General features: G+C 36.8%; 1 protein-coding gene across 1 annotated transcript in view; it reads right to left on the bottom strand.

The window, feature by feature from the left end:
• Nucleotides 1–2,003: 2,003 nt before the first annotated feature.
• Nucleotides 2,004–27,063, bottom strand: part of NXPE2 (neurexophilin and PC-esterase domain family member 2) — a gene marked incomplete at both ends in the record, with an annotated part of 57,136 nt that continues 32,076 nt past the window's right edge. Inside the window, 7 exon segments of the mRNA XM_079929602.1 lie at nt 2,004–2,246; nt 2,250–2,528; nt 2,530–2,539; nt 2,917–3,125; nt 4,798–4,867; nt 10,192–10,430; nt 10,434–10,925. Coding sequence (XP_079785728.1) covers nt 2,004–2,246; nt 2,250–2,528; nt 2,530–2,539; nt 2,917–3,125; nt 4,798–4,867; nt 10,192–10,430; nt 10,434–10,925 — 1,542 coding nt within the window.

Here is a 27,063-nt window from a genome sequence, read left to right as displayed (position 1 = left end):
ATGGGCTTTTGAAAGAGACTTGATAATACCAGTAAAGAATATCTTTACATTTCAAATGGCTTGCTCAAGTCTTGTAAATACACAAGCAACATAGTCAATATCTGTAATAATCTGAAGCTATCACTTCAAGGCCAAAGAATTATGAACTATATAAGTACCAGGATTTCTTTAAAAGACTGAACCAGAAGAAAATGGCTTAAAAGTCAAGAGTTTGACACTTAGCAACATTTAATAATTTTTTTACTCACTGTAAAAAACTACAATATATCATTGGCCTTATTATTAAAAACACATTCAAATACTACAACAAAACGTTAAAAAATAATCTCCAGCAACAAATGTAAGTAAATATTGTGCTGTCAGTACAGTGCCACTAGCCACATGTGGCTACTGAACATGAAATGTGATCAGTGCAACCAAGGAAATGATTTTTAATTTAATTTAATTTTAATTTAAACAGCCACATGTGACTAATGGCTATAATATTGTACAGTTCAGCTTTAGAACAAGTGAAGTAATAGACCCTCATTTTTCGATGCTGATTTATCACATTTAAATTAGAGCATTCAATTTTTTGAGGAGAGAGATGGGGTAGAAACATGCTGTGGAATGACACAGACACACTTCATTGCAATCAGAGTAGAGTAATGGTAACAAAACTGGAAACTCTATCAACTCAGAACTAGGTTAAACGAACTTAAGGTAACTTTGGTGGGACAATGATAAGTCATATAAGCATTTAAGAATGCAATGATTGGAAGAACGATTAGGTTTATTTTGAAAGTTTCCTATGCGAAGAATTAGAACCAAAAGAAAAGATTTCTAATGTGTGTTTCCTTATTTAGAGGAGCCTCGTCCTAAGCTGTATGGATTGACCTTTATACTGATGTTACAGTACTATAATTTCACTTCCTCTCCCTAAGAAACACAGTCCAAACAAAGAAATCACCCTGGAGTCACAATATTTCCACTCATGTGACCTCAAGTATATTAATAGAAATGGAGGATACTTTTATTCTGAGAGGACAGTTTAGAGACAAAGCTTATAAAGTCATTTGAGGTCCTCTGGAGAGGATCTCATCTCATACTTTTAAGATCAGCAAGAACCAGGGTTGTAGGGTCTGTACATTGACATAATACTAGTTGGTTTTTCTCAATGAGTTTGTGGGTTTGGACTGTGATCTCTGATTCTTACTGAAATCTAGAGAAAAACTGTTGACCAAATTTCAAATAATTATCTTAAGCACAAAGACTGTTATTATGATTTCACTAAGTTTCCTCCTACATTTCACATTTTCTGTAAACTTGAATCATTTAGACTGCTCCTTTCCAGGCCTTACATTTCTTAAAATCAAACTATGAATGATGATGTTTTGCTGTTCTGTCATCATACTCAGTACTGGAAACAATCTTTCAAATTTGGTTTCCTCTTCATAGTAGCATTATTCACAATATCCAAAAGATGGAAACAACCCAAGTGTCCATCAACAGATGAATGGATAAACAAAATGTGATATACACATAATGCAATGGAATATTATTCAGCTTTAAAAAAGGAAGGGAATTCTGACATATGCTACAACATGGATGAACCTTAAAGACATTATACTAAGTGGAATAAGCCAGCACAAAGGACAAATACTATACAATTCCGCTTATATGAGCTACCTAGAATGGTTTAATTCATAAAGACAGAAAGTAGAATGGTGGTTGCCTGGGGGGAGGGGAATTATTGTTCAATGGATACGAAGTTTCTGTTTGGGATGATGAAAAATTCTGGGGATAGATCAAGATGGTGGTTGCACAATATTGTGAATGTCATTAATGCCACTGAATTGTACACTTAAAATGGTTTAAATGGTAATTTTTATGTTACGTATATTTTAACAATAATTATTTTTATTTTGTTTCCTCCTACCTTGGATTTCATTAAACCATCCTTGCAGTATGAGTGAGGTCATCTATAGAGAATGGCTGGTACTGGCTTTTTTTGTATTTTTCCTCTAGCAAATGTAGTTTACGAACATGTTAATCTGATTTCCAATCACATAATCAGGTGGATGAACATTATCAGTGTTATATGCAATAGTCATGTCCCAGGCATCAATAATACCCACGTTGAGATCCACAAAAACATCCCTCATGATAAGATTCTGAATAGAACCATGAAAGTCACTAAACATCTCTGCATTTTGAGACATCCCCCTGGTGTTTTCAGTTTTCAGGATCATCTTGGTCTCTGGGCTTCACAAGAATAGATGTTCAATGGCCTTTTGAACATTGATGGCCCTACGGATAAAGATTTTGATGGGGAGGGGTCTGAAGTGCTGACCGAGAGTGATGACAATGACTGTGTCATTGTCTCCGGCTACCCGGTCAATTTCCCATGGGATATAATTTTCATCCTTCACTGAGAACAGATTTTTGGTAATAAATGGATGACCATGCTTTTTCCACTGAATCAAAATATGTCTTTCAGCATCCAGAAGCACATGTGTTTTAAAGATCCCAGCTCCATGACGATCAAAACATTTTAAGGCTGATGGGAAAAAAAATCAATAAATCTTTTAGCAAAAGGAAAATAATGATATAATTTTTAAATGCACGTATTTGTAAAATTCTAGCCAAGATCACTTCTAACTCTAAGAGCACTGCTGCCTGTGGGAGGAAGGGAACTTTAACAGATGCATTCAAATCTTAACAAAATTTTGAACTTATTATCAGCATAGAGAAAGAGGAAGAAAATGTTAATATTTGTGAATGAAGAAAATAAAATTTAACTTTTTATTAAAAGCCCAAATCCAAATATTTGGCAAATTTTGAAAAATAATAAACTTCAGAAAAGGGAAGTAAAGAATTCTATAAAAATAACCTCTGAAGGCAACTATAGTTTCAAAGTAAAAATAAAATACATACTTTTTAACCACTTTTGGTAAGTAGTGAATCCACTGACGCAGTGTTGAATCTCCCATGAGGTAAATAAGTTTTCTCTTCAAGCAGTCATTTATATTTTTTGTTTCATTTAACTCGATCTGTTTGCAAAATGCTGCAATCCACCTTCTTTTCACAGTATAACCGCTGGGAAAAGGAGCCTTCCTGCCAAGCTGACAGTTTGTTTCTATGTTCTCACTCTCTGGCAATAAAAACTCTCACAGTCAGCAACTTTTATTATCACAAATTATTTCAGAAACACTTTCCTCATTTTCTTCCTCTTTTTCCCCTTTTCCCTCCACCCTTCTCTGTCTCTGCCATCCTCTCTTGCCAAATATTTATTTAATAAGTTCATGTTAAGGGATGAGTTAAAATTTCTCACTTTTGAATAATCCCAATAATGAATGGTATTTCCTAGACTGGGGTTAAATTTTTTTCTTTGTGCATTTGCAATGTTTCCCAGGGCTTCATCTTGTCCCTAATGTCACTCAGTTGTGAGACAGCTAGCCAAAATCAGGGGGAAATGTGTGGTGGCAAAAGAGCAGGACTCGGTAGCCCAGCTGAATATCATACCCATGACACTGGCCAGGGGGGACTGGACATCTTCTCCTCCTCAAACTCCTTATCCATGGAGAAAGCTTGAACACCTTTACAAAATGACTATTACACGTTGTTTATTTTGTATGTATCAGAACCATGTTTTCTAGTTAATAGGAAAACTCCTTCAATGTTTCTTTCTTGTGCCCAGAACTGAACTTAATATTCTGTGTGGTCTGATTAGTGCAGAAAAAGAGAGAAACATTATCTGCTTATTCTGAATATTCCACTTTGAAGTGGCCTAAGCTGAATTCACTGACTCATATCAAGCTTTCCATCCATGTGTGGCTCAGGCCATTTTTTATTTTGCCACTTAAAAAACACATCATTTTGTCATCTACCTACATTGTTCAGATTTGGGGTATATGTTTAGGGACTTAAGTTTATCCATATTGAATTATATCAGGTTTATTAATGGCTCCTAAAATAAGTCTGGCACTGTCTTATAAGAAACTGCCTGACTTTACTAGAAATTACTGTCCAGGCAAGAGAGAAACCACAGGGGTGTTAAGAGGACTCAAGTGGCTTCAAGGGTCAAAGAACTTTCTTTGGTGTAAATGTTGGGTATGGACAATGGTTGCCATGGCAGAGAAGGGATCTGTCTTTCCCATAGACTGTGAGCTTTAGGTCTGGGTTCCTGATCCATTTATATCTCCACAGGATTTAGCAAAGTTCTTTGCCTATAGTAGGTCCTCAATAAACATGTGCTAAATATATGAGAAAAGGGCAATGGATAAATGCATACCCCATTGACTGTTAAAACAGAAGTAATTTGCTTTTCTGAAGTTGACTTTACTTTCAGGATAGCAGAAACATCACTTTGATAAGTGAGATGGCTTTGTATTGACCACTGAAGTTTATGTGATAAAATTTAAAATATTCACAGGAATTGCTAGTTCATAGAACTTTAACTGAGATGGTTTGGCTGAAAGAGAGATTTTCTAGCTCTGTAGTTCATTTGAGACATTTTCACCAGTATCCAATTATTGGCTTTTCAGGAACAAATCCCAAATTGAAATACAAGTACAAATAACCTGTACATTTTGAGAGAAGGCAGCTGAAATGAAGAGTTACCTAGCCTTTTATATCTGACTCAAGATGAAAATTGGTTTAAATTGATATGAAAATATTTCCAAGAATAAAACCCCTTCTGCAAAACCCAAGATGATTAATATTATTTATTCCAGGAAATGAAAGATCGAAATGGTTAATGTTCAAGAAATATCTCTTAAAGTAAGAATGTCCTTTAAATGGATAAATTATGAACACAATAGACTTGTTACATGGCAAGACCTCGATGGAGGTAAAGTCCTTCATTATTTCAAGCCCCATGTTGGAACTTCAAGAAATGGGAAAGTAAAATAGCCTGATAGCTGTCCAGACGTTAAAGTAAGAATGAATCATGGGGGACTTAGAGGGATCAAACCACTCTCAACTCTCTACAAATACTTTTTTCTTTATTTTGATATATTTTAGATATTTTGCAGGAAATAGATGGGCCAAGATTCTATAAAACTGTTCTCCTACTGATGACAAGAATGCAGAGATCCAGAGAGTCACTCACCTTCTTCGTGCAATTAATCAAATATATATCTCTTTGATTTTACCTTCCAAATGATTTTCTACCACAAGCCACCCTTTCCACATTTACCACTCGTAGTATTTCAGTCCTTCATGGACATTTTCCTAGGCAGGTACTTGTCTAATTCGACCGTGCATCAAAATCATCTAGAGTGCTTGTTATGACTCAGATTGCTGGGTTTCATCTTCAGAGTTTCTGATTCGATAGTTCTGGGCACTTGAAGAGATCTCTGTACTTCCATGGTCATAGCAGCATTATTCGCAATAGCCATGATATGGGAACAACCTAAGTGTCTATCAATGGATAAATGGGTAGAGAAAAATATGGTTTATATGTACAATAGCCTTAAGAAAGAAAGTCCTGCCATTTGCAACAATATGGATGACCTTGGAGAATATTTTGCTAAATGAAATAAGCCAGATATAGGAAAACAAATACTGCATGATCTCACTTTTATGTGGAATCTACAAAATCTGAACTCAGAGAGTAGAAACGGAGAGTAGAATGGTGGTTGCCAAGAGTTGAGGGTTGGGGAAGTGGGGAGATGTTGGTTAAAGGGTACAAACTTTCAGTTAGAAGATGACCAAGTTCTGGGGATCTAACATACAGCATGGTGGGTATAGTTAATAATAATGTATTGTATACTTGAAATCTGCTAAGAAAGTAGATATTAAGAGTTCTCACCACACACACAAAAACGCAAATTATGTGAGGTGATGGATATGTTAATCAGCTTGATTTTAGTAATTGTTCTACAACGTGTATGTGTATCAAAACAGCATGCTGTACACCCTCAATATATAAAATTTTTATTTATCAATCATACCTCAATAAACCTAGAACAAATTAGTTCTGGGGCGGGGTCCACAAATTTGGGTTTCCAACAAACTCTCAAGTGATGCTGAGGCTGCTGATACAAGGACATTACTTTGAGAACTATGTCCTAGATTGTTATAATATTGTCTTTCTGCCCCTTTGGGTTATCCCACCTAAATACATCCTCTGTGCTGCCTGTTTTATTCCCCTACACCAAATCTTTCCATGACTTTCCATCATCAACCTGCAGGATAAGGACCAAGGTCCTCAACTGGCATAACACTTCCTACGAGTATCTACTTCTCCAGCCTCTCCTCCCTGCACTCTCCTTCACAAATCCCCCCAGGAGTCTATTTTCTGCTCTCCGTTATCTCCTTGAGAGCTCACTGTGCCAGGACCTTGAAATATTATAGTGAATAAGTAGGTCAAATTTTATTCACTATAATATTTCAAGGCCCTGGCACAGTGAGTTTCACCTCAAGGTATAGGTCTTACCAATTAAGATGGTCACTTTACTGATCAATCAAATTCATTTCATCAGAATGAAATCCATCTGGGGGAAAGAAGGACTTCCAGGCCCAGAGCCACAGAGATCTCCAGGAGGGACAAAGGACACATTTTCAAAAATTGAGAGGGATTGCTGGAATCACAGGAAAGGATGTTTTTAGGTCAAGTGAAAAATATTTTCTTTATCAGGGGCATCTGAGGGCTGGAGAGCAGAGAGGCTGGGGTATCTGGACAGTGATGGCTGCATAGAGTGATGGAGTCATGAGAGACTGTGCTATAGTCTACCGACTTTAGAATAGGGGATAGAGATATTCCAGTTCTGACTCTGCCACTTACTAGACACTACCTACTCTGGTCAACCATAGTCGCTCCAGAGTATCTTATTGAGGCGCCTATCAGACCTCTATTTAGCACAAATTAAAATTTGTCTCAGTGGAAAACTTGAACTTTAAAACTTGAAACATTGATTCTTCTACATCCGTTCCAGGTAAGGTTGAAGTTGACAAAAGAGACCAATAGCCAGCTACCTCGTAAATTTCGTTACCAAAGCCAAACTTTGATGGGACCTTAAAATTAGGATTAAAAATATGTACTCATGGGGCTTCCCTGGTGGCACAGTGGTTGAGAGTCCGCCCGCCGTTGCAGGGGACACAGGTTCGTGCCCCGGTCCGGGAAGATCACACATGCTGTGGAGCGGCTGGGCCCGTGAGCCATGGCCACTGAGCCTGCGCGTCTGGAGCCTGTGCTCTGCAACAGGAGAGGCCACAACAGTGAGAGGCCCGCGTACCGCAAAAACACAAAAAAAAAACCCTTAAAAAAACAAAAAAAAATATGTACTCATGGTATAAAGGCATTCATTTCAATGTGTCTTGTCTTAGTATTGAGTGTGCTTGTGTATCACATTTCAGAAGGGGTCCATAGTATTAGAAACATAACAGAAACGGAAAGAATTGTCAACAACTTGTTGCCTGTGTGATGTGTTCTCATGTGATGCCCCTTGTTTATTTTCCCATCATGATTTTCAATAAAACTCTTAAATTAAGAAGAAAAAAGACTTTTTTAACTTTGAAGAAGTGAGTATCTGAGGAGGTAGCATCTGATTCTGCAGCTAGGGTTGGGAGAGAGAACCCTGGTAGGAAAATGTATTTACTTTGTGACAAATGAAAGAGAAACAGGCTTAGTCCCTGGACTTGTGGGAAAGAAAGATGCCACAGAACCTGGCGTGGGCCTAAGAAGGGGCACTAGAGCTTAGTGATAGTGAGAGTTCTTGGATCCAGAATCACCAATGAAGCCAACTGTTCCTTGTGTGGGCACTAAATCACCTTTGAGAAGACTGAGATATCTACTCCCATGCATTGGGGGTGGGGGGCGGGCAGGGGGGATGGAGGCGGGGGAGAATAGATGGTTTGAATAGAGCAGGGGATCCAGGAAGTAAATGTGTCTTTTGGGAAGTAAAATGGGGTCAGGCAGATTATTGTCATGAACATAGCTCACTTGAGAAGCATGATTAGACCCAAAATACAGATCTGCAGATCTGCCAGACCAGGGACTTAGCATTTCCTGAGAGCAGCCAGGAGAGTGTGCAAGGAGAGCTCCTCCAACCCAAGCTGCAAGGAGGACCATCTCAAGAGGGAGCAGATGTGGCCAACAAGGAATATGGAATCAGCACAGGTAGTCTCTGCCCATAGAGTTAAGACATGGTTCTCAGACCTTCAAGACAGGAAGGTCTCTGTCTTTGCAATTATTTAGGCCTTTATGTCTCCATGATTATGTCTCCTTTAGTTTTCAGTAAAATATTTATTTGAAAAAGTCCAGCCTCTTTTGGCTGAGCCATAGGATAAATGGATTTTTTCACACCTTGACCAAGAAAACAAAAAGAAGTAAAGGTGACCTAGGAGTGGAAAGGAAATCCTGTAGCCAGGTAAGGTCTCTTGTATCCTACCCCCACCCCTTGTGTCATCATAATGTTTGAATTGGATTTGAACTTGAATTTCCAGGATATTGTGATATCCAACTTGCTCTTCTCGAAAACCAAGACCTTTCTACAGCAGCATTTACCAAACTATGGAACCACAATCCTTGAAAATGATCCATTAAACAGGTGGTCCAGGACTTCCATGGCAGTCCAGTGGTTAGGACTCTGTGCTCCCAATGCAGGGAGCACAGGTTTGATCCCTGGTTGGGGAACTAAGATCCTGCATGCCGCGCGGTGCAGCCAATAAATACATAAATAAATAAGTGGGCCACAGTCAAGTGATTCTGGGAAATGTTTTGTGTTCCATCTCACTTGAAGGAATAGAGACTAAAGTTAAGGGATACTCCAAGGCTCTGCCTACTCGCCTGACCTCCTTTCTCCCTCTCTTATTGCATTCCAGCCTCCCTGGTCCTCCTCATGGTTCCTGGAACATTCTAGCATGCCATTGCTTCAGGTTCTATTCCTCTTCCTGAAATAGTGTTCCCCCCATAATTCACAAGGCTCTCTTCTTCACTTCATTCAGGTTACTGTTCAAGTGACCCATCCTCAGATTGCTGCTCAAGACAGGTCTTACCTGACCATGCTTTTAAAATAGCATTCACCATCACATTCAGATCTCTTATTCTGATGACTTTATATTACAAATCTATTTGTTTATTGGTTTGTTGTCTTTCTACCCAACTACAATGTTAAATTCTCAACACCTAGAGCTGTGTCTGCAATATAGAATGTGCTATTTATAAATTGAACGAATGGTGAAAAAATAGTTACAGTTATTGCCTCACAGAGCTTACAATTTAACAGAGGGTATAAAATATATATCTGAAATTTAATAGTGTAATGAGTATTATGATTGGGGAAGAATAGAATGCAGTGGAAGAGTATGAGACTAGCATTTTACCCAAACATAGAGGAAATGATGTTTAGATGAAGGCTTGTGAAATGCCAGAGCTGAGAGACACCATAGTCCGTTTGTGAAATTAAAGGAGTTCAATTTGACTGACAGAGAGCAAGGCAGCAGAAAGGTGAGATAAGGGGCTTCAGAGCTAGGTAAGTCCTTGTAAACATATTAAAGGGTTTGGATTTCATCCTTAGAGCAATGGGATCATATTAAGTGTTTTGAGCAAGTAAAAGTAAACATTAGTCTGGGTGTGGAGTGGGTAGGAAGGAAACAAGGCTGTGAGAAAGTAAACATCTCTGGAGATTGTTGTAATAACCTAATTGAGGTAGAATGATAGTTTATACAAGGATAGAGGCAACAGCAATAGAGTGAAATGGCTTGGTTCAGGAGATACTTGGGAGGTACAATTCACAGGATTTGGTGATTCATTTGATGTAAAGGGTGAGGTAGAGTAAATAATGATAGCATTCCTTCCCCTTGGGTTTGTTGTTTGTTTTATTTTTTTGTTGTTGTTCTTTTTTTTTGTTTTTGCATAGCATCCATTAACAGTCTATAGGATTGGTATTCCATGGAACACATTATAGAAAATACTGGTCTCCAGAAAATTCCTATCTGGAAGTATTACAAACTCTGGAGAACTATAGACCTACATGAATTGCTTCATTGGTTGTACTCCTTTTAGCAAATAGCTCAGGATGAATAAAACCACAGTTGTAGAGGTGACCTGTATGGGACCCTGTGCATATATTACCATCTGCACTGAATCTCTGATTATAAACTAGTCAAATAAGGGAGCTTGATTAAGAAAAGTTATTAGGCAGTGTTGTTCTGAAACTAAGTCTCCCTCTTTGTATTGATGATTGTGTTTGAAGGCCCGTTTACCTGCGGAAAATGATCCATTCTTTCTCTCTAAGATAGGAAATATTTGCATTCCTGGTGGTCACGTGGGTCAGTGCCTCACAGGGAACACGTGGAGGCTTCACGCAGTAGAAGGCTTCCTGGTCGCGATAGTGCAGGTTCTCACACAGTTCAGCACTTGAATTTAAAACCAGGGCGCAATCAGTATTGACATGGGAGGTGCCATTGGCAAACTGGCCTGTGAAGATCACCCTGTCATAGCCTCAGTTCCTTGCCCTCCAGAGAGCCAACACCCCTTCACTGGGGAGGATGAGCAGGACAGACAGAGACACCCGGCCCTCCCAGAACAGGGTGAAGCTGACAAGGTAGGTGCCATTGTTGAAGTCTGTCACCTTTCCCGAAGCGCCTGCCTTCAGGGCTGGGGAGGACATCCTGGACCTCAGGAAATCCCCGCTATATTCCTTCCTGCGTCCCAAGTGGTCCCTCACCTCCAGCAGGACGTCTAGCTGATCCCCCCTGCAGTATGTGTCTTGAGGGCTGAGGAGGGTGGCTTTGCTGTGTATGGCGCTGGTGGTGGACCTCACGTAGGAGAAGGGTCTGGGTGGGATCAGCTGGTCTAGCTTCTCCATGATCCCTTTTATTCTCAGCTCAGTCTCTGTTGGTGAAAATTCTGGATCCAGTGGTGCTTCTGGGTAGAAGGACTTTCTGAAGGTGTTCCAATGATTCAGAGAGATAGGGTTTCTCAAGCTGAACAAGAACTGAAGTACTAAGAGAAAAGGGTTATATTATCAGCAAATAATATGGCTTGTTTTTCAACATAAATTATTATGGTTTAGTTTACATACATTTCAGTAGATGCAATCACATATCAAAAATGGATTCTAATCAGTTTTCAGTTTTGAAATCACAGGATTAATTTCCATGAAATGTGACTTCCTGTGCTGCCAGCTGATGATTTCTTCTAGAAGTCATTGGCTTAAAAATTAAATATATAGAATAATTATATACTATTTAATGATCGGATTTTTGTGTTTCCCTTCACCATCTCCCTATCTGGCCTATTTTTCTTTATGCAAATCATATAGCCATATTATAGACAATATGGAAAACAGCATATTTTAAAAAATATGGTCCTACATAAGCTTTGCTATCTTTATAGTATTTTTTAATTATTATGTCCTTTCTTTTTCCTTCTATACATATATTTTATCTAGTTGTAATCACACTAAAAATATAGTTCTAATACTTTTTTGCAGATAATACCATGGTTTATAAACGTTTTAATATTGTTACATACGTTTCATGATCATTTGTTTTTTTTTGATCATTTTTAATGATTACATGATACTCCATCAAGAGGATGTAAAATGGGTTGTGTGGCCAATGATATTGGACAATTGGATTATAGCTATTCATCTCCATTTTACATCACATTTGGATATTTTCCAACTTTTCATGTACAAGATTACTTCCTTATGATGGATTACTTCCTTAGGATGGATTCCTAGGGATGGAAGTACCAGATCATATATTATTGAATTAAGTTATCAATCAACCAAAGTAAAAATATAAACATTTTTATTCTTCTTGACTGTCAATTGTATTCTCAAGAGTTTATATTGCCACCAGCAATATGTAAGACTAGCTGTCATGCCACACCAGTGTCTCTTTTATCATTGCAGCAAAGTGTAAGAGTTATGTATAATGCTCCTTAACAAGAGTACTGAGAGACATATTTAGTCATATCCAAAGTTTGTTTAGCTGACAATGAATGCCATGAATTCACCTGGACAATGAGGTAATTGGAGGAAATATTACTACCAATTTAAGTCTGTTCAGGTCCCAGGAATCTCTCAAGCTCCATGGAAGTACATTTAGCCATGGCTTAAAATGACATAGGTGAAGCTGGGTCTGGAAACCACCCCTGTTTGTTTCTTAATTGGCTTGTTTGTGTTTTGCTTTGTTTTGCTTTTTAAGTCGACTGCTGTTTAATATTTATACAGAAAGGCTTGAAGCCCAGGTGTCTTATTTCCCCTGTCACAACTATAGTCAAAGATTTTTCTGGAACAAGATATTTCGTTATGCCAAAACAATTATATAACATCACATATATCATATTCTAATAATTGGATTGTTGCCTGAATAAAAGAGTCATACAAAATCCATTTTCTGACTGAGGAGTTTGGATAGCTGTCTGCTCACCAAGAGAAAGGAGTTGGATATCTCAATTAAGTCTCCCTTACAAAATTCATCACTTTAAATACTGGTGGTTAAATTATAAAACATTGTCATTAAAACTATTTGCAAGGGCAGGACAGGAATAAAGAAGCAGTCGTAGAGAATGGACTTGAGGACACGGGGACAGGGAAGGGTAAGCTGGGACAAAGTGAGTATCATTGACATATATACATTACCAAATGTAAAATAGATAGCTAGTGGGAAGCAGTCACATAACTGAGGGAGATCAGCTTGGTGCTTTGTGACCACCTAGAGGGGTGGGATAGGGAGGGTGGGAGGGAGATGCAAGAGGGAGGAGATATGGGGATATATATATATATATGTATAGCTGATTCAGTTTGTTATAAAGCAGAAACTGACACACCATTGTAAAGCAATTATACTCCAATAAAGATGTTAAAAAATAAAATAAATTATTTGCAAATGTGACAGGTGAAAATGGAGACATACTATTGTTTTAAATTACATTTATTTTAATACTAGTGTGTTTCAACTTTATTTTCCCTCAAACACTGGTTTTACTAATATATCTCTTCTCTTCAATATGGTGTATTTCCTTTGTTGATTTTTTTATTTTGATTTCAGTGTTTTTTAAATTTCTCAGTTGACATCAATTCTTTATATAACAAACATCTTAACATTTAGTCTCTCAATTTTGCAGAAAATATTTTATCAGTTCATATCTTGACATTTTTTAAAGTATTTAAATTTATAGTTAAACCACTGAAAAATTCCTTTGTGACATAATTCTATTGCTTCTAATCTTAGACGGTTCTCCAAAATTTCATTATCTAAATATTCAATTCTATTTTTTTAAACAAGAAAATGTTTATTTAGTGGATAAAAATACACCATCAATTTTGAGAAAATATTGGAGAAATATTTTGAGAAAATATTTGTTCTATAGGAATTAGCATTACTGGAAAATCATGAAAATACATCACTTCAAATTATAAACAAGTACATTTGTACTAAGTTTATCAGGTACAAAGTGAAGAGAGAAATCGACTATTTTATTAAGGAAAAATCTGGTCAGACAAACTAGATCACTTAGACTACCCAAATTCATTCTAATTAGATTTAGTTAAATTAGCAGGATAATTACATGTTTTGAATTTATTTTTACATTTTATTACATTATTGTCATCCTTTTTTATTATCATGTATGATCATAATTTCACTATCTGGTAAATAATTGCTTCCAAAAAATTTTTTTCTCTTAAATAGAATAACAATTTTGTTACTTCTTGTTAAGATCATAGCATATTTAAATTAACAAATTAAACACCTAATGGTTTGGTTAATATCTACCTATGAATTTTTTTTTTTTAAATAACTGAGTTGCCCGTGCACTTAATGAACTGGTTGACTTCAGGAATGATAAAGCAGACCTTGTCAGAGGAGTCATGAAACTGACTGTTGGCAAAGTACTCAAAGGCAAACCCAATAATATGGTCACTGAGCCAGGTTGGAGGATCCAATAGTGAGACATCTGTTTGCCACAGCAGACTGTCCATGTAACTGAAGACTACTGGAGCAATCTTGTACTGACTAGAGCTGCTCAGAAATGCCAGAAGCTGCCTCAGTCCTCACCAATCCAACCAGCCTTCAGGCACCTCTGTATTGGTCGGAAAGCCGGAAGTGGGTTTAAGGGTAAACAAGTCTAAAAGCTTAACTTTGAATTAGCCTGTGTACATGAATTTATGCTTCATTCTGTGTTTTTCCTCATACCTTTCAATGTGTGTGTATAAACCAAATGAACTAAATGCTTTAAAATATTTGGAAAGTTAACCAGAAAGCACACTTGTAATGTATTCAAACAGTTGTGATCGTACATATATATCAAAAGTATTAAGTAAGTAGATTTAGATAAAGAACAATCAAGTTACCTGTGAAATTATTAAGAGAGTTCTACTACCAAACATGAACTCATGCCATATTACTATTGGTTTTCTACTCCTGACTATACATTTTCAGTTTTACTCCTTTATTTTCTCTCCTCTCCTTTCTTCTCCTTTCCCCTCCCTTCCCCTCCTCTTTTTTCCCTCCTTTGCTCCCTCCCTCCTTCATTTCTCTTTTTTTCCTTCCCTCCCTTTCTTCTTCCATAAAATATGTAGTGAATCCATGCTATGCACCCTGTATTGTGTTAGCTGTGGAGACATGTGGAGACAAAAGCAAGATACACCCAATCTCCCCTTAACAACAATTTTTTATATTTTAAGTTGGAAGACTTAGATGGAAATTGGGAAATAAAATGAAAAATTACTGTATTATTAACAATAATGATTAGCAAATGTTTTCTATGCGTTGATGCTGTTCTAACCATTTTAATTGTATTTTCTAATTTATCCTCACAACAACCCTATGAAACTAGTAGGACTGCTTCCCCTCTTCTACAGAAAGTGAGACTGAGGCCCTGAGAAAGTTAAATAACTTGGCCAGGGATGCAGAGCTAGTAAGTGGTGGGAAGTGTGATTCAAATGCAGGGAGGTGGGCTCCAGAACCTGTAGTCTTAACCACTAAATTGTCCTACACACTAGAGAAGTTCTTTGGTTGACAAGAAGGGAATAAATTAAACAGCTTAGCTGGTTTATTTTGACCATAAATTTTTAATATATATGTATTTTGTGCCTTTTACTTAAGTATAATTTTGACGTAGCTTAGCAGTGAAACTTTCATCTTGATGTGGTTACTATGGGTTGTTTTACTAAGTTTTAGTTCATTTTTATCTTTTAACGTATGGAATCCAGTTCTGCTTGAAAATATGCTCCAAAATTTGACTGCAGGACTAGAAGGTGTTTTGGCTACAAAGTAGATTGATCAAATAAACCTTCCAAATAAATAGCTTTTCAGATGGGTTTGGCAAAGGATATGTGTGTAGTAAAGATAAATTTCATGTTTAAGCAATGGTAAACTCTTCCCTCGGGAGAAGATGGTTAGTATTGCACAGCTAGCATTTCCCACGGCAATTTTGAGATAAATAAGGGAATCTTTCAGTGTGGGAACTGATGTGCTATCTACAGCTACAGCCCTATCTAAAAGCTCATATTTCAGATTCTACAGATAGATGCTTCAGTTTCCATGTGTGTGTGTGTATTATATATGTATCAAGTGGTTTCTAATTTTTTTTCACATGAAAATGTGCCAAATTATCCTAGAGGGGAAAAAAAGGGTTCTTTGTATATTTTGGATAACAGTTCTTTGTCAGATGTATCTTTTGCAAATACTTTCTCTGTCTGCAGCTTTTCTTCTCATTCCCTTGCCTTTCATAGAGCACAAGTTTTTAATTTTAAAGATGTCCAGATTATGAATTATTTCCTTCATGGATTGTGCCTTTGGTATGATATCTAAAAAGTCATCTCCATACCCAAGGTCAGTTAGGTTTTCTCCTTTGTTATCTCCTAGAAGTTTTATAGTTTTGCATTTTACATTTAGGTCTATGATTCATTTTTAGTTAATTTTTGGAAAGGGTGTAAGCTCTGTGTCTAGATTTATTTATTGTTTTTGTATGGGTGGGTGACCAGTTGTTCCAGTACCAGTTATTGAAAAGGCTGTCTTTGCTCCATTGTCAAGCATCAGCTGACTTTATTTATGTGGGTCTGTTTCTGGAGTCTCTTTTCTGTTCCCTTGACTTGTTTATCATTCTTTCACCAATAATATCATACTGCCTTGATTACTGTAGCTTTATAGTAATTCTTGAAGTCAGGTAGTGTCAGTCCTCTGACTCTGTTCTTTAATATTGATTTGCCTACCCTGGGGGTTTTGCCTCTCCATATAAACTTTAGAATCAGTTTTTCATATTTTATATGACTGGATTTTGTCATTCTTTTGTCTATCTAGATTCAATCAAGTGGATAGAAAGATCTACTCTACTGGTTCTTATGGTAAAGATACTCTTTGCCCTCTTTACTGATCTTAATAATAATTTTAATTTAACTAATTATTTCTGATTAATTATGAAAGGAAGTACACAATTATTATTTGCAGCTGATATGATTATATACCCATAAAAACCAATCTAGTGAAAGGAACAAATGTGTAAACTTATTATTACAAAAAGTGAATAATTTGAAAGATATATAAGTAGAACTCCATGGGCATCTGAAAGAGATTGCTGCAAACTTGGCCTCAGACTGTTAAAAATGGCTTCGTGAGGGGAAAATGAGAATTATTGTTTAATGGTCACAGAGTTTCTATTTGGAGCAATGAAAATGTTTTGGAAATAGATAGTGGTGATTATAAATGTTATTAATGCCATTGTACTATACACTTTAAAATGGTGAAAATGTTAAAGTTTTATGTCATATTTAACCACAATTTTTTACAATTAATAATGTAATGTACCCAACATCATTGAATTATATACTTTAAATAGATGAATAGTATGTTATGTAAGTTATATCTCAATAAAGCTTTTTTTTTTCCTTAAAGAATTGCTTCACGGGGACTTCCCTGGTGGTGCAGTGGTTAAGAATCCGCCTGCCAGTACAGGAGACACGGGTTTGAGCCCTGGTGTAGGAAGATCCCACATGCCGCGGAGCAACTAAGCCCATGCGCCACAACTGCTGAGCCTGCACTCTAGAGCCCATGAGCCACAACTACGGAGACCACGTGCCACAACTACTGAAACCCACATGCCTAGAGCCGGTGCTCTGCAACAAGAGAAGCCACCACAGTGAGAAGCCCATGCACTGCAATGAAGAGTAGCCCCCGCTCGCCACAACTAGAGAAAGCCCATGCACAGCAATGAAGACCCAACACAGCCATAAATAAATAAACAAATAATTTTTTTAAAAGAATTGCTTCACACAGCTGATGACATTTGATTCTCAAAAGATGAGAGGAAGATTACTAGATAGAGAAGGGGAGGATTTTTAGGCAGAGCTATTCTTGGCACTGAGATTTTTTCCCTTTCAGAAAAAAAACTTTATCTTTACTACATATCTGTAAACTGTGGCCATACGTCCAGAACCATTAACCTTCCATCAAGAACAATTCTTTGAGTCAAGAAGGAAATTAATGTCAAAAAGAAAAGAAAAAAAGAGCAAAAAGTCTAACCTAAATATTTAAAGGGCTTGGAGCAGCTCTGAGGAACAAACTAATAAGCAGAATCAGCCATCCTGGTTTCCTTCTTTCTGACAATGGTTTTCATTAATTATAGCTATGCAATTCTGCTTCCTGATTTCTTTATAAAAACAAATATCCTAAAGTTCTTATGTTAAAAAGATCCCAATAGCAACCAAATTAAAGGAGAGTCTAGGCTAACAGATGATAAAGTCATTGTGGAAGATTTTGAAGAACTGTAACTTATCCTTCTTGACATGGGACTTCCAGAGCGGAGTTTTCCTCTGATTACTCAGGGCTAAGGTGTGTTTATTCTTGGTTTTATTAGGATTCTTGTTTTCAGGATTCACTTCCCAACACTGGGTGCTTAATGATTGAGGAGACAAACTCTGAAGTTAAAGAGGTGGGGATCTTCTCCACTAGCCAGAGGTCATGCCTGAGACGCTGGAACCCAGGCTTAGTATTATTCTGAGAGTGAGATTGCTGAGGACTCAGGATAGATAGCTTAATAAGACATGAGATATTCCTAGAAAATAAAAACGTCTCCTTCAACCCTGATACAGTGATTACATACTACCGTAAAAAGAGCAGTAAGTTTTGATTCCTGGTATCACCATTTACTACTTTTGTGATTATGCATTCGATGAAGACTCATTTCCTCACTCTTAAAGTAGGGTTCTTTATACATGGGACATTTGTGTTGAGAGATAATAATAGAATAAGCTTATTTAGTTTCAGGTGTGCCTTTCAAAAATAGCAAATCACTGGCTCTTTAAAAATTGTTTACTCCAGAATGAGAACCTTACCTACCCCTAACTATCATCTCTTTGGAAATTGGGATACAATTTCTCTTTTTAGTTCAAGCATACCTTGGTATTTTGCATAAGGCATTGGGGTAACAAAGGAAGTGTTAGAGGCAAGAGTCATGGAAAGGCATGATGTTGAGGGACAAGGGCAGATTCTACACCTTTGTCTTGTTTCCAATCACCTCATTTTCAAGTACATCCTGATTCTAACTAGATTCACCAAATTTAGGTAAGACAGGAACTGGTGTGAGCAGACCTCAGGTATATATGCTGCTTTTGTTTTGTTTCATTTAACTAAAATACAGTAAAATTGACTTTGTTTAGTGTACAATTCTATGAGTTTCGACACAGTCTAGATTTGTGTAAGCACCATCACAATCAGAAAAGAGACCAGTTTCATCATCCCCAAACACTGGCCCTTTGTAATAACATGCTCCCTCCTCCCCTAACCTTTGGCAACCACTGATCTATTCTCCATAGCTATAGTTTCACCTTTTTTCCATAAATGTCACATAAATGGAATCATGTATGTGATCTATTTTTTTTTTCAGCTGCAGTTGGGTCTTCGTTGCTGTGTGCGGGTTTTCTCTAGTTGCGGTGAGCGGGGTCTGTTCTTCGTTGTGGTGCATGGGCTTCTCATTGCAGTGGCTTCTCTTGTTGTGGAGCATGGGCTGTAGTCACAAGGGCTTCAGTAGTTGTGGCACGCAGGCTCAGTAGTTGCGGCATGTGGGCTTTAGGGAGTGCAGGCTTCAGTAGTTGTGGTGCATGGCCTCAGTAGCTGTGGCTCGCAGGTTCTAGAGCACAGGCTCAGTAGTTGTTGCTCACAGGCTTAGTTGCTCCACAGCATGTGGGATTTTCCCAGACCAGGGATCGAACCTGAGTCCCCTGCATTCCCAGGTGGATTCTTAACCACTGCGCCACCAGGGAAGTCCCTATGTGACCTTTTGAGACCAGCTTCTTTCCATCAGCATATTGCCCTTGAGATTTGTCCATATTGCTGTGTGTCAGTAGTTTGTTCATTTGCATTGCTGAGCAACATTCCATTGTATGGATGTATGAGTTTGTTTATCAATTGACTTACTAAAGAACATTTGGGCTGTATCCAGTTTGGGGCAATTATGAATAGAGCTGCTATGAACATTCATGCACAGGTTTTGTGTGAATATGAGTTCTCATTGCTCTATGATTTTGCCCTGAAGGGAAGCTTTGGCAATGCCTGAGGGACATTTTTGGGTTTGGGGAATTTTGCTGGGGGAGTTTTTTTTTTCCTTCATTTTATTTTTTTAAAATTTTATTAGAGTACAGTTGATTTACAATGTTGTGTTAGTTTCAGGCATACAGCATAGTGATTCAGTCATACATATACATATATTCATTCTTTTACAGATTCTTTTCCCATATAGGTTATTACAGAATATCCCTGTGCTATACAGTAGGTCCTTGTTGGTTATCTATTTTATACATGGTAGTGTGTGTATGTTAATCCCTAGCTCCTAATTTATCCCTCCCCTCCACATTTCCCCTTTGGTCACCGTAAGTTTGTTTTTGAAATCTGTGAGTCTATTTCTGTCTTGTAAACAAGTTCATTTATATCATTTTTTTTTAAAATTAGATTCCACATATGAGTGATATCATATAATATTTGTCTTTTTCCATCTGACTTACTTCACTTAGTATGATAATTTCTAGGTCCATCCTTGCTGCTGCAAGTGGAATTTTTTGGTTCTTTTTATGGCTGAGTAATATTCCAATGTATATATGTACCACATCTTCTTTATCCATTCATCCATTGATGGACTTTTAGGTTGGTTACCTGTCCTGGCTATTGTAGATACTGCTGCAATGAACATTGGGGTGCATTTATCTTTTTGAATTATGATTTTCTCTGGATATATACCTAGGAGTGGGATTGCTGGACCATATGGTAGCTCTATGTTTAGTTTTTTAATGAACCTCCATACTGTTCTCCATAGTGGCTGTTACCAATTTACATTCCGACCAACAGTGTAAGAGGATTCCCTTTTCTCTACAGCCTCTCCAGCATTTATTGTTTGTAGACGTTTTGATGATGGCCATCCTGACCAATGTGAGGTAATACCTCATTGTAGTTTTGATTTGCATTTCTCTGATAATTAATGATGTTGAGCATCTTTTCATATGATTTTTGGCTATCTCTGAGGGACATTTTTGATTGTCACAACTAAAGCAGAGTGGGAGTTTGTTGGGGGGTGGGGAGGCTGAAGAGTTGCTACTATCATCTAGTGGGTAGAAGTCAAGGTGCATTATCTGACAATGCACAGGACAGCCCCCAACAACAAAAACTGATTGGACCAAAATATCAATAGTTCTACAGTTGAGAGACCTGCTCTACAGGAAATACCTGAGTGGGAATTACAAGGGTGTATGGTAAGTAGGTGTATCTTTAACTTTACAAGAAACAGCCAGACTGTTCTCCAGAGTGGGTATATTTTTTGGCATTCTCACCAGCAATGAGAGTTCCAGGAGTTCCACATTCTTACCAGCAGTTGATATCGCAGGGTTTTCTTTAGTTGCATTTTTTGCCATTCTACTAGGTACATAGGGACAGCTCGTCAGTTTTTATTTGGATTTCCTTAATGGCAAAGCATATTGATTATATATATTTTAATTTGCTTATTTGCTAGCCATATATCCTCTTGGGTAAAGGATTTATTCAAGTTTTTGGGCCCAATTGTTAATTGAATTGTTTGCTTTCTTACTGTTGAATTTTGAGAGTTTCTTATACGGTTGACCCTTGAACAATGCGGGGGCTGGGGTACCAACCTTCCACACAATCCAAAATCCGAGTATAACTTATAGTCAGCCCTTGGTATAGGCAATTCCTCCATATCCTTGGTTCCACATCCATGGATTCAACCAACAGCAGATCGTGTAGTACTGTCATGTTTACTATTGAAAATATCCTCATGTAAGTGGCCCTGTGCTGTTCAAACCCATGTTATTCAAGGGTTCGCTGTATATTATGGATACAAGTGCTTTGTTGATTGTGTGATTTGCAAATATTTTCTCCCAGTCTGTAGCTTGTCTTTTCATTCTCTCAACAGTGTCTTTCACAAAGGAAAATGTTTTAATTTTGATGAAGTCCCATTTATCACTTTTTAATTTTATGGGTTGCATTTTTAGTTTTATACTTAAGAAATCTAACCACAGGTTGTTAAGATTTTCTGTTTTCCTTAAAACTTTTGTGGGTTTAGACTTTATATTTAGATCTCTCATCCACTTGAGTTAATTTTTGTATAAGCTGTGAGGTTTAGGTTGATATTCATTTATTACCATACAGATGGCTGATTGTTCTAACCATATTGTAAAATTTTCGTTTTTCCATTGAATTGCCTTTCTACATTCATCAAAGATCAAGTAGCCATATTTGTATGGCTACATTCCTGGAATTTCTATTCTGTTTTACTCGTCTTTGTATCCATCCCTTCATTAATTCTGTACTGTGTCAACTATTGTAGCTTTATAGTAAGTCTTGAAATTTTTTAGTGTGGCCTCCAACTTTATTCTTCTTTTTAAAATTTGTTTTGTCTATGCTAGTTCCCTTGCTTTTCCATATAAATTTTAGAATCATCTTGTCTAGATCAACAAGAATTCCTGTGAAGATTTTGTTTCAAATTGTGTAAAATCTGTAGTTTAGAGACAGTTAACATATTAAATATTGAGTCTTCCAATCTGTGAACACAATATGTCTCTCCATTTATATGTCTATAATTTTTTTTCATCAGCATTTTATAGTTTTCAGACTACAGATTCTGCCCCATTTTGTTAGAATTTTATCTCAGGATTTCACTTTTTAATTTCTTGTAAATGGTTTATTTCTAATTTTTCATTGCTGAAAATACAATATATAGATATACAATTGAATTTTATGTTGACTTTATATCCTATGACCTTGATAAACTTGCATAGTACTTGTAGAAATGTTTTTGTAGGTTCTTTGAGATTTTCTATGTAGACAATCATGTCATCTACAAATAGGGACAGTTTTAGCTCTTCATTTCCAACCTACATGTGCTTTACTTCATTTTCCTTCTCTTACTTCAATGGCTAGCTCTTCCAGTACAACGTTAAACAGAAGTGGTGAAAAGGGACATCCTTGCCTTCTTTACGATCTCAAGAATAAAGTATTCAATCTTTCACCATTAAGAATGATGTTAGCTATATATTTGCTATGGATGTCCTTTAATGAATTAAGGAAGCTCTTTTTCATTCCAAGCTTCCTAAAGGTTTTGTCACAAATGACTGTGAATTTTGTCAAATAATTTTTTCTGTGTAAATTGATATGACCAGGTATTTCTTTTTCTGTAGCCTGTTGACATGGTTGATTATACTGATTGACTTTTTAAAAAATTGAACCAGCAATTGTATTCCTGGAATAAAACCAAGTTGGTCATGGTATATTATTCTTCTTATATATTGCTATATTTGATTTGCTAGTATTTTGTTAAGAATTTTTGCACCTATGTTCATAAGGAATATTGGTCTGTTATTTTATTTCCTTGTACTGTCTTTGGTTTTGGCATCAGGATAATGCTGGCCTAATAAAATAATTTGAGAGCTTTCCTTTCTCTTCTATCCTTTGGAAAAAGAGATTGTGTAAAATTGGTGTTATTTATTTTTTAAGTATTTGATAGAATTTTCCCATGTAACTATCTGAGCCTAGATACTTCTTTTTCAGAAGAGTTTTAACTATGAATTCTATTTACTTAATTGATTTAGGACTATTCAAAACATCTAGTTATTCTTGGGTGACTTTTGGTAGTTTGTGGTCTTTAAGGTATTCATCCATTTCATCTAAGTTTTCAAATTTATATTCATAAAGTTTTTTGTGGTTTTCCTGTATCATCATTTAATGTCCGTGACTTCCATTTGTCAATTCTGATATTGGTTATTTATGCCATCTCTTTTTTTTTTTTTCTTTATAGGTTTGGCTAAAGTTTTATCAATTCTAATAATCATTTTAAAGGACCAACTTTTGTTCTATTGATTTGCTCTATTGTATTCTCTATTGTATTCTGTTTTCAATTTTAATGATTTCTACTGTAATATCAATATTTATTATTTCCTTCTTTCTGCTTGCTTTTTATAGTTCTTTAAGGTGGAAAATTCGATTATTGATTTGGTACCTTTCTTCTTTTTTAGAACAACGACTTAATGCTATAAATTTCACTCTAAGTACTGCTTTAGCTGTGTACAACAAATATTAATGTTATATTGCCATTTTTGTTTAGTTCAAACTGTTCTCTAGTGTCCCTTGAAACTTATTATTTGATTCGTTGATTATATAGAAGTGTGTCATTTAATTTCCAAATGTTGAGAGATTTACCTATTATTGTTCTGTTCCTGATTTCCAGTGTAATTTCATTATGTCAAAAAACACACTTTGGGACTTCCCTGGTGGTGCAGTGGTTGAGAGTCCGCCTGCTGATGCAGGGGGTCTGGGAAGATCCCACATGCCGCAGAGCAGCTGGGCCCATGAGCCATGGCCACTGAGCCTGCACGTCCGGAGCCTGTGCTCCGCAACGGGAGAGGCCACAACAGTGAGAGGCCTGCGTACCGCAAAAAAAAAAAAAAAAAAAAAAAACCACTCTGTGTAATTTCAATTATTTTAAATTCTGTTAAGGTTTGTTGTATGCCTCTAGATGTGTTCTGTCTTGATGAAAGTTTCATGTGCACTGAAAAAATCATGTGTTCTGCTACTGTGGGGTGAAATGTTATCTAAACATCAAGCAGATCCAGTTATTGTATTCCTTAGTTCTTCTATATTTTTGCTGACTGTATTAGATTCCTAGGGAAGCCAAAACAAATTGTCACAAACTTGGTGGCTTAAAACAACATAAATTTATTATCTCACAGTTATGGAGGCCAGAATTCTAAAATCAAGATGTCAACAGAGATGATTCCTTCTGGAGGCTCTGAGGGAGAGTATATTCCATGCCTCTCTCCTGGCTTCTGGTGGATGCTAGCAATCCTTGCTATTCTTGACCTATAGATGCATCACTGCAATCTCTGCCATCATCTTCATATCACCTTCCCCTTGTGTGCCTTCTCCCTTCTCCTCTTTTAAAAAGATACTTGTCATTAGCTTTAGGGTCCACCCTAATCCAGGATGATCTCATCCCAGGATCTTTAACTTAATTACATGTGCAAAGAGTATTTTTCTAAATAGGTTAGATTCAGAGGTTTCAGGCAGACATATCTTTTGGAAGGGAGTGCCACCTTTCGACCCACTACACTGACTTTCTCTCTACTTGTTCTATCAATTACTGAGAGCAATGTAGGAGTCAACAACTTAACTTTGGATTTGTCCTTTTTTTCTTTCATTTTTATGTGCTTTTCTTGAAATATTTTGAAGCTGTCAGATGTATACAAATGTATGGTGTTTATAAATTTAGGATGAATTTATTCTTTTATCATTATGTAATGATGCTATTTACTTCTGGTAGTTTTTCTTTTTCTGAAATCTACTTTGTTATTAGTAAATCCATACAAGCATTATTTTGGTTGATATTTTCATGGCATATCTATTTCCATCCTTTTACTTTTAGCCTACTTGTATTTAAAATGGGTGTATTATAAATAATTTATGGTTGGGTCACTGTTTTTTTAATCCATTCTGAGTCATTGTCTTTAAATTGGTATGTTTGGACTACTTATATTTAATGTATTTATTGATATGTTTTGACTTAGGGCTGCCATTTTATTTGTTTTCTCTCTTTTTAATTCTTCTATAATGATCTTGAAATACACCCGGAATGCTCTCTTCTCCTTAACAAGCTTTGCCCTCAAGGGAAACTATTTCACCAGAACTTAAATTACTTGGGTTTACCAAAGCCTAACCAACCGGAAGGAAGGAAAATACCCAAATCCAGCTACCCAATAGATCATGTCCAACTTTCAATAAAATATTACAAGGCATGCAAAAAACAAAAAAAAGCACACAGTCTGAAGCAATAATATGGACATCAGAGCCAGACTCAGCTATAGTAGAGACTTTGGAATTATCAGACCAGGAATTAAAAATAACAGGGCTTCCCTGGTGGCACAATGGTTGAGAATCTGCCTGCCAATGCAGGGGACATGGGTTCGAGCCCTGGTCTGGGAAGATCTCACATGCCATGGGGCAACTGGGCCCATGAGCCACAACTACTGAGCCTGCACATCTGGAGCCTGTGCTCCGCAAAAAGAGAGGCCACGATACTGAGAGGCCCGTGCACTGCGATGAAGAGTGGCCCCTGCTCGCCGCAACTAGAGAAAGCCCTCACACAGAAGCGAAGACCCAACACAGCCAAAAATAAATAAATAAATAAGTTTATTTTTTAAAAATCTATAATTAATGTGCTAAGGGTTCTAATGGGAAAAGTGGGCACCATACAGGAACAAATAGGTAATGTAAGCAGAGATATGGAAACTCTAAGAAAGAATCAAAAAGAAATGCTAGAAATAAAAAACACTGTAAGAGAAACAAAGAATGACTTTGATGAACTTGTTAGTAGACTAAACACAGCCAAGAAAAGAACCAGTGAGCTTGAAGGTATGTCAGTAGAAACTTCCTAAACTGAAAAGCAAAGGCAAAAAGGAATAGAACACCTAAGAACTATGGGACAAATACAAAAAGTATAACATACACATACTGGAAACATCAGAAGCAAAAAAAAGAGAAAAGAACAGAAGAAATATTTGAAATAATAATGGCTGAGAATTATCCAAAATTAATAACAAACACCAAACCATAGACCCAGGAAACTCAGAAAACACCACAGATGATAAATAATTTAAAAAATCTACACCTAAGCATATCATCTCAAACTACAGAAAATCAAAGACAAACAGAAAAATCATGATAGAAGCCAGAGGGGGAAAAAAATCCTACCTATTGAGGAAAAAGAATAAGGTATCTGTGTTTCTATTGCACAAAACTTATGCATCTGTTAGGTTACATGGCAAAAGGAAATTAAAATCAAAGGTGCAGTTAAGGTTGTTAATCAGCTGACCTTAAAATAGGGAATACTGAATTATCCTGAGTTATCCAAGTGGGTCAAAAGTAACCACAAGAGTCCTCAAAAGTAAAAAAGGGAGGCAGAAGAGGGAGAACCAAAGAGATGGTGGTGTGAGAAGAACTTGGCCCAAAGTTGCTGGCTTTGAAGATGGAGGAGTCAGAGAAAACAGACGAGCTCTAGAAGCTAGAAAAGGCAAGGAGATGAACTCTCCCGTAGAGTGTCCAGAAGGGTGTGCACACGGCCAGCACCTTGATTTTAACCCAGTGAGGTTCATTCTGGAATTTTGACCTCAAGAAACATAAGATAATACATTTGTATCATGTAAGCCACCAAGTTTGTGATAATTTGTCACAGCAACAGTAGAAAACTAATACAATTATAACTACTGTTTTAAAGTTTTTGATAATTTCAACATCTACATTATCTCAGGGTTGGTGACTTTGCTTATTCTCCTGCAAGTTGTAATTTTCCTCATATGCTGAATAGTTTTGGCTTATATTTGGATATTTTAACTACTGTGCTATGAGATCCTGGATCTTGTTTAAACCCTAAAGATAATGTTGATTTTTTTTAAAATCAGGCAATCGATCTGGTTAGGTTAAAGCCATAAATTCCAACCCACCTTTTGTGGGCTCTAGTTTCAAGGTCTGTTCAGTTCTCAAAACCTTTGGCTGTACTGTTTGAATCTGTCCCATGCATGTAACATCCAGTGGTCAGTCTGGGACCTGGGCAATGGTCCAGTCTGTAAC

Source organism: Stenella coeruleoalba, assembly GCF_951394435.1.
Source record: "Stenella coeruleoalba genome assembly, chromosome: 8".
NCBI classification, from domain to species: domain Eukaryota; kingdom Metazoa; phylum Chordata; class Mammalia; order Artiodactyla; family Delphinidae; genus Stenella; species Stenella coeruleoalba.
The sequence above is the reverse complement of the archived record's forward strand: the minus strand, read 5'-3'. Positions and strand labels throughout refer to the sequence as shown.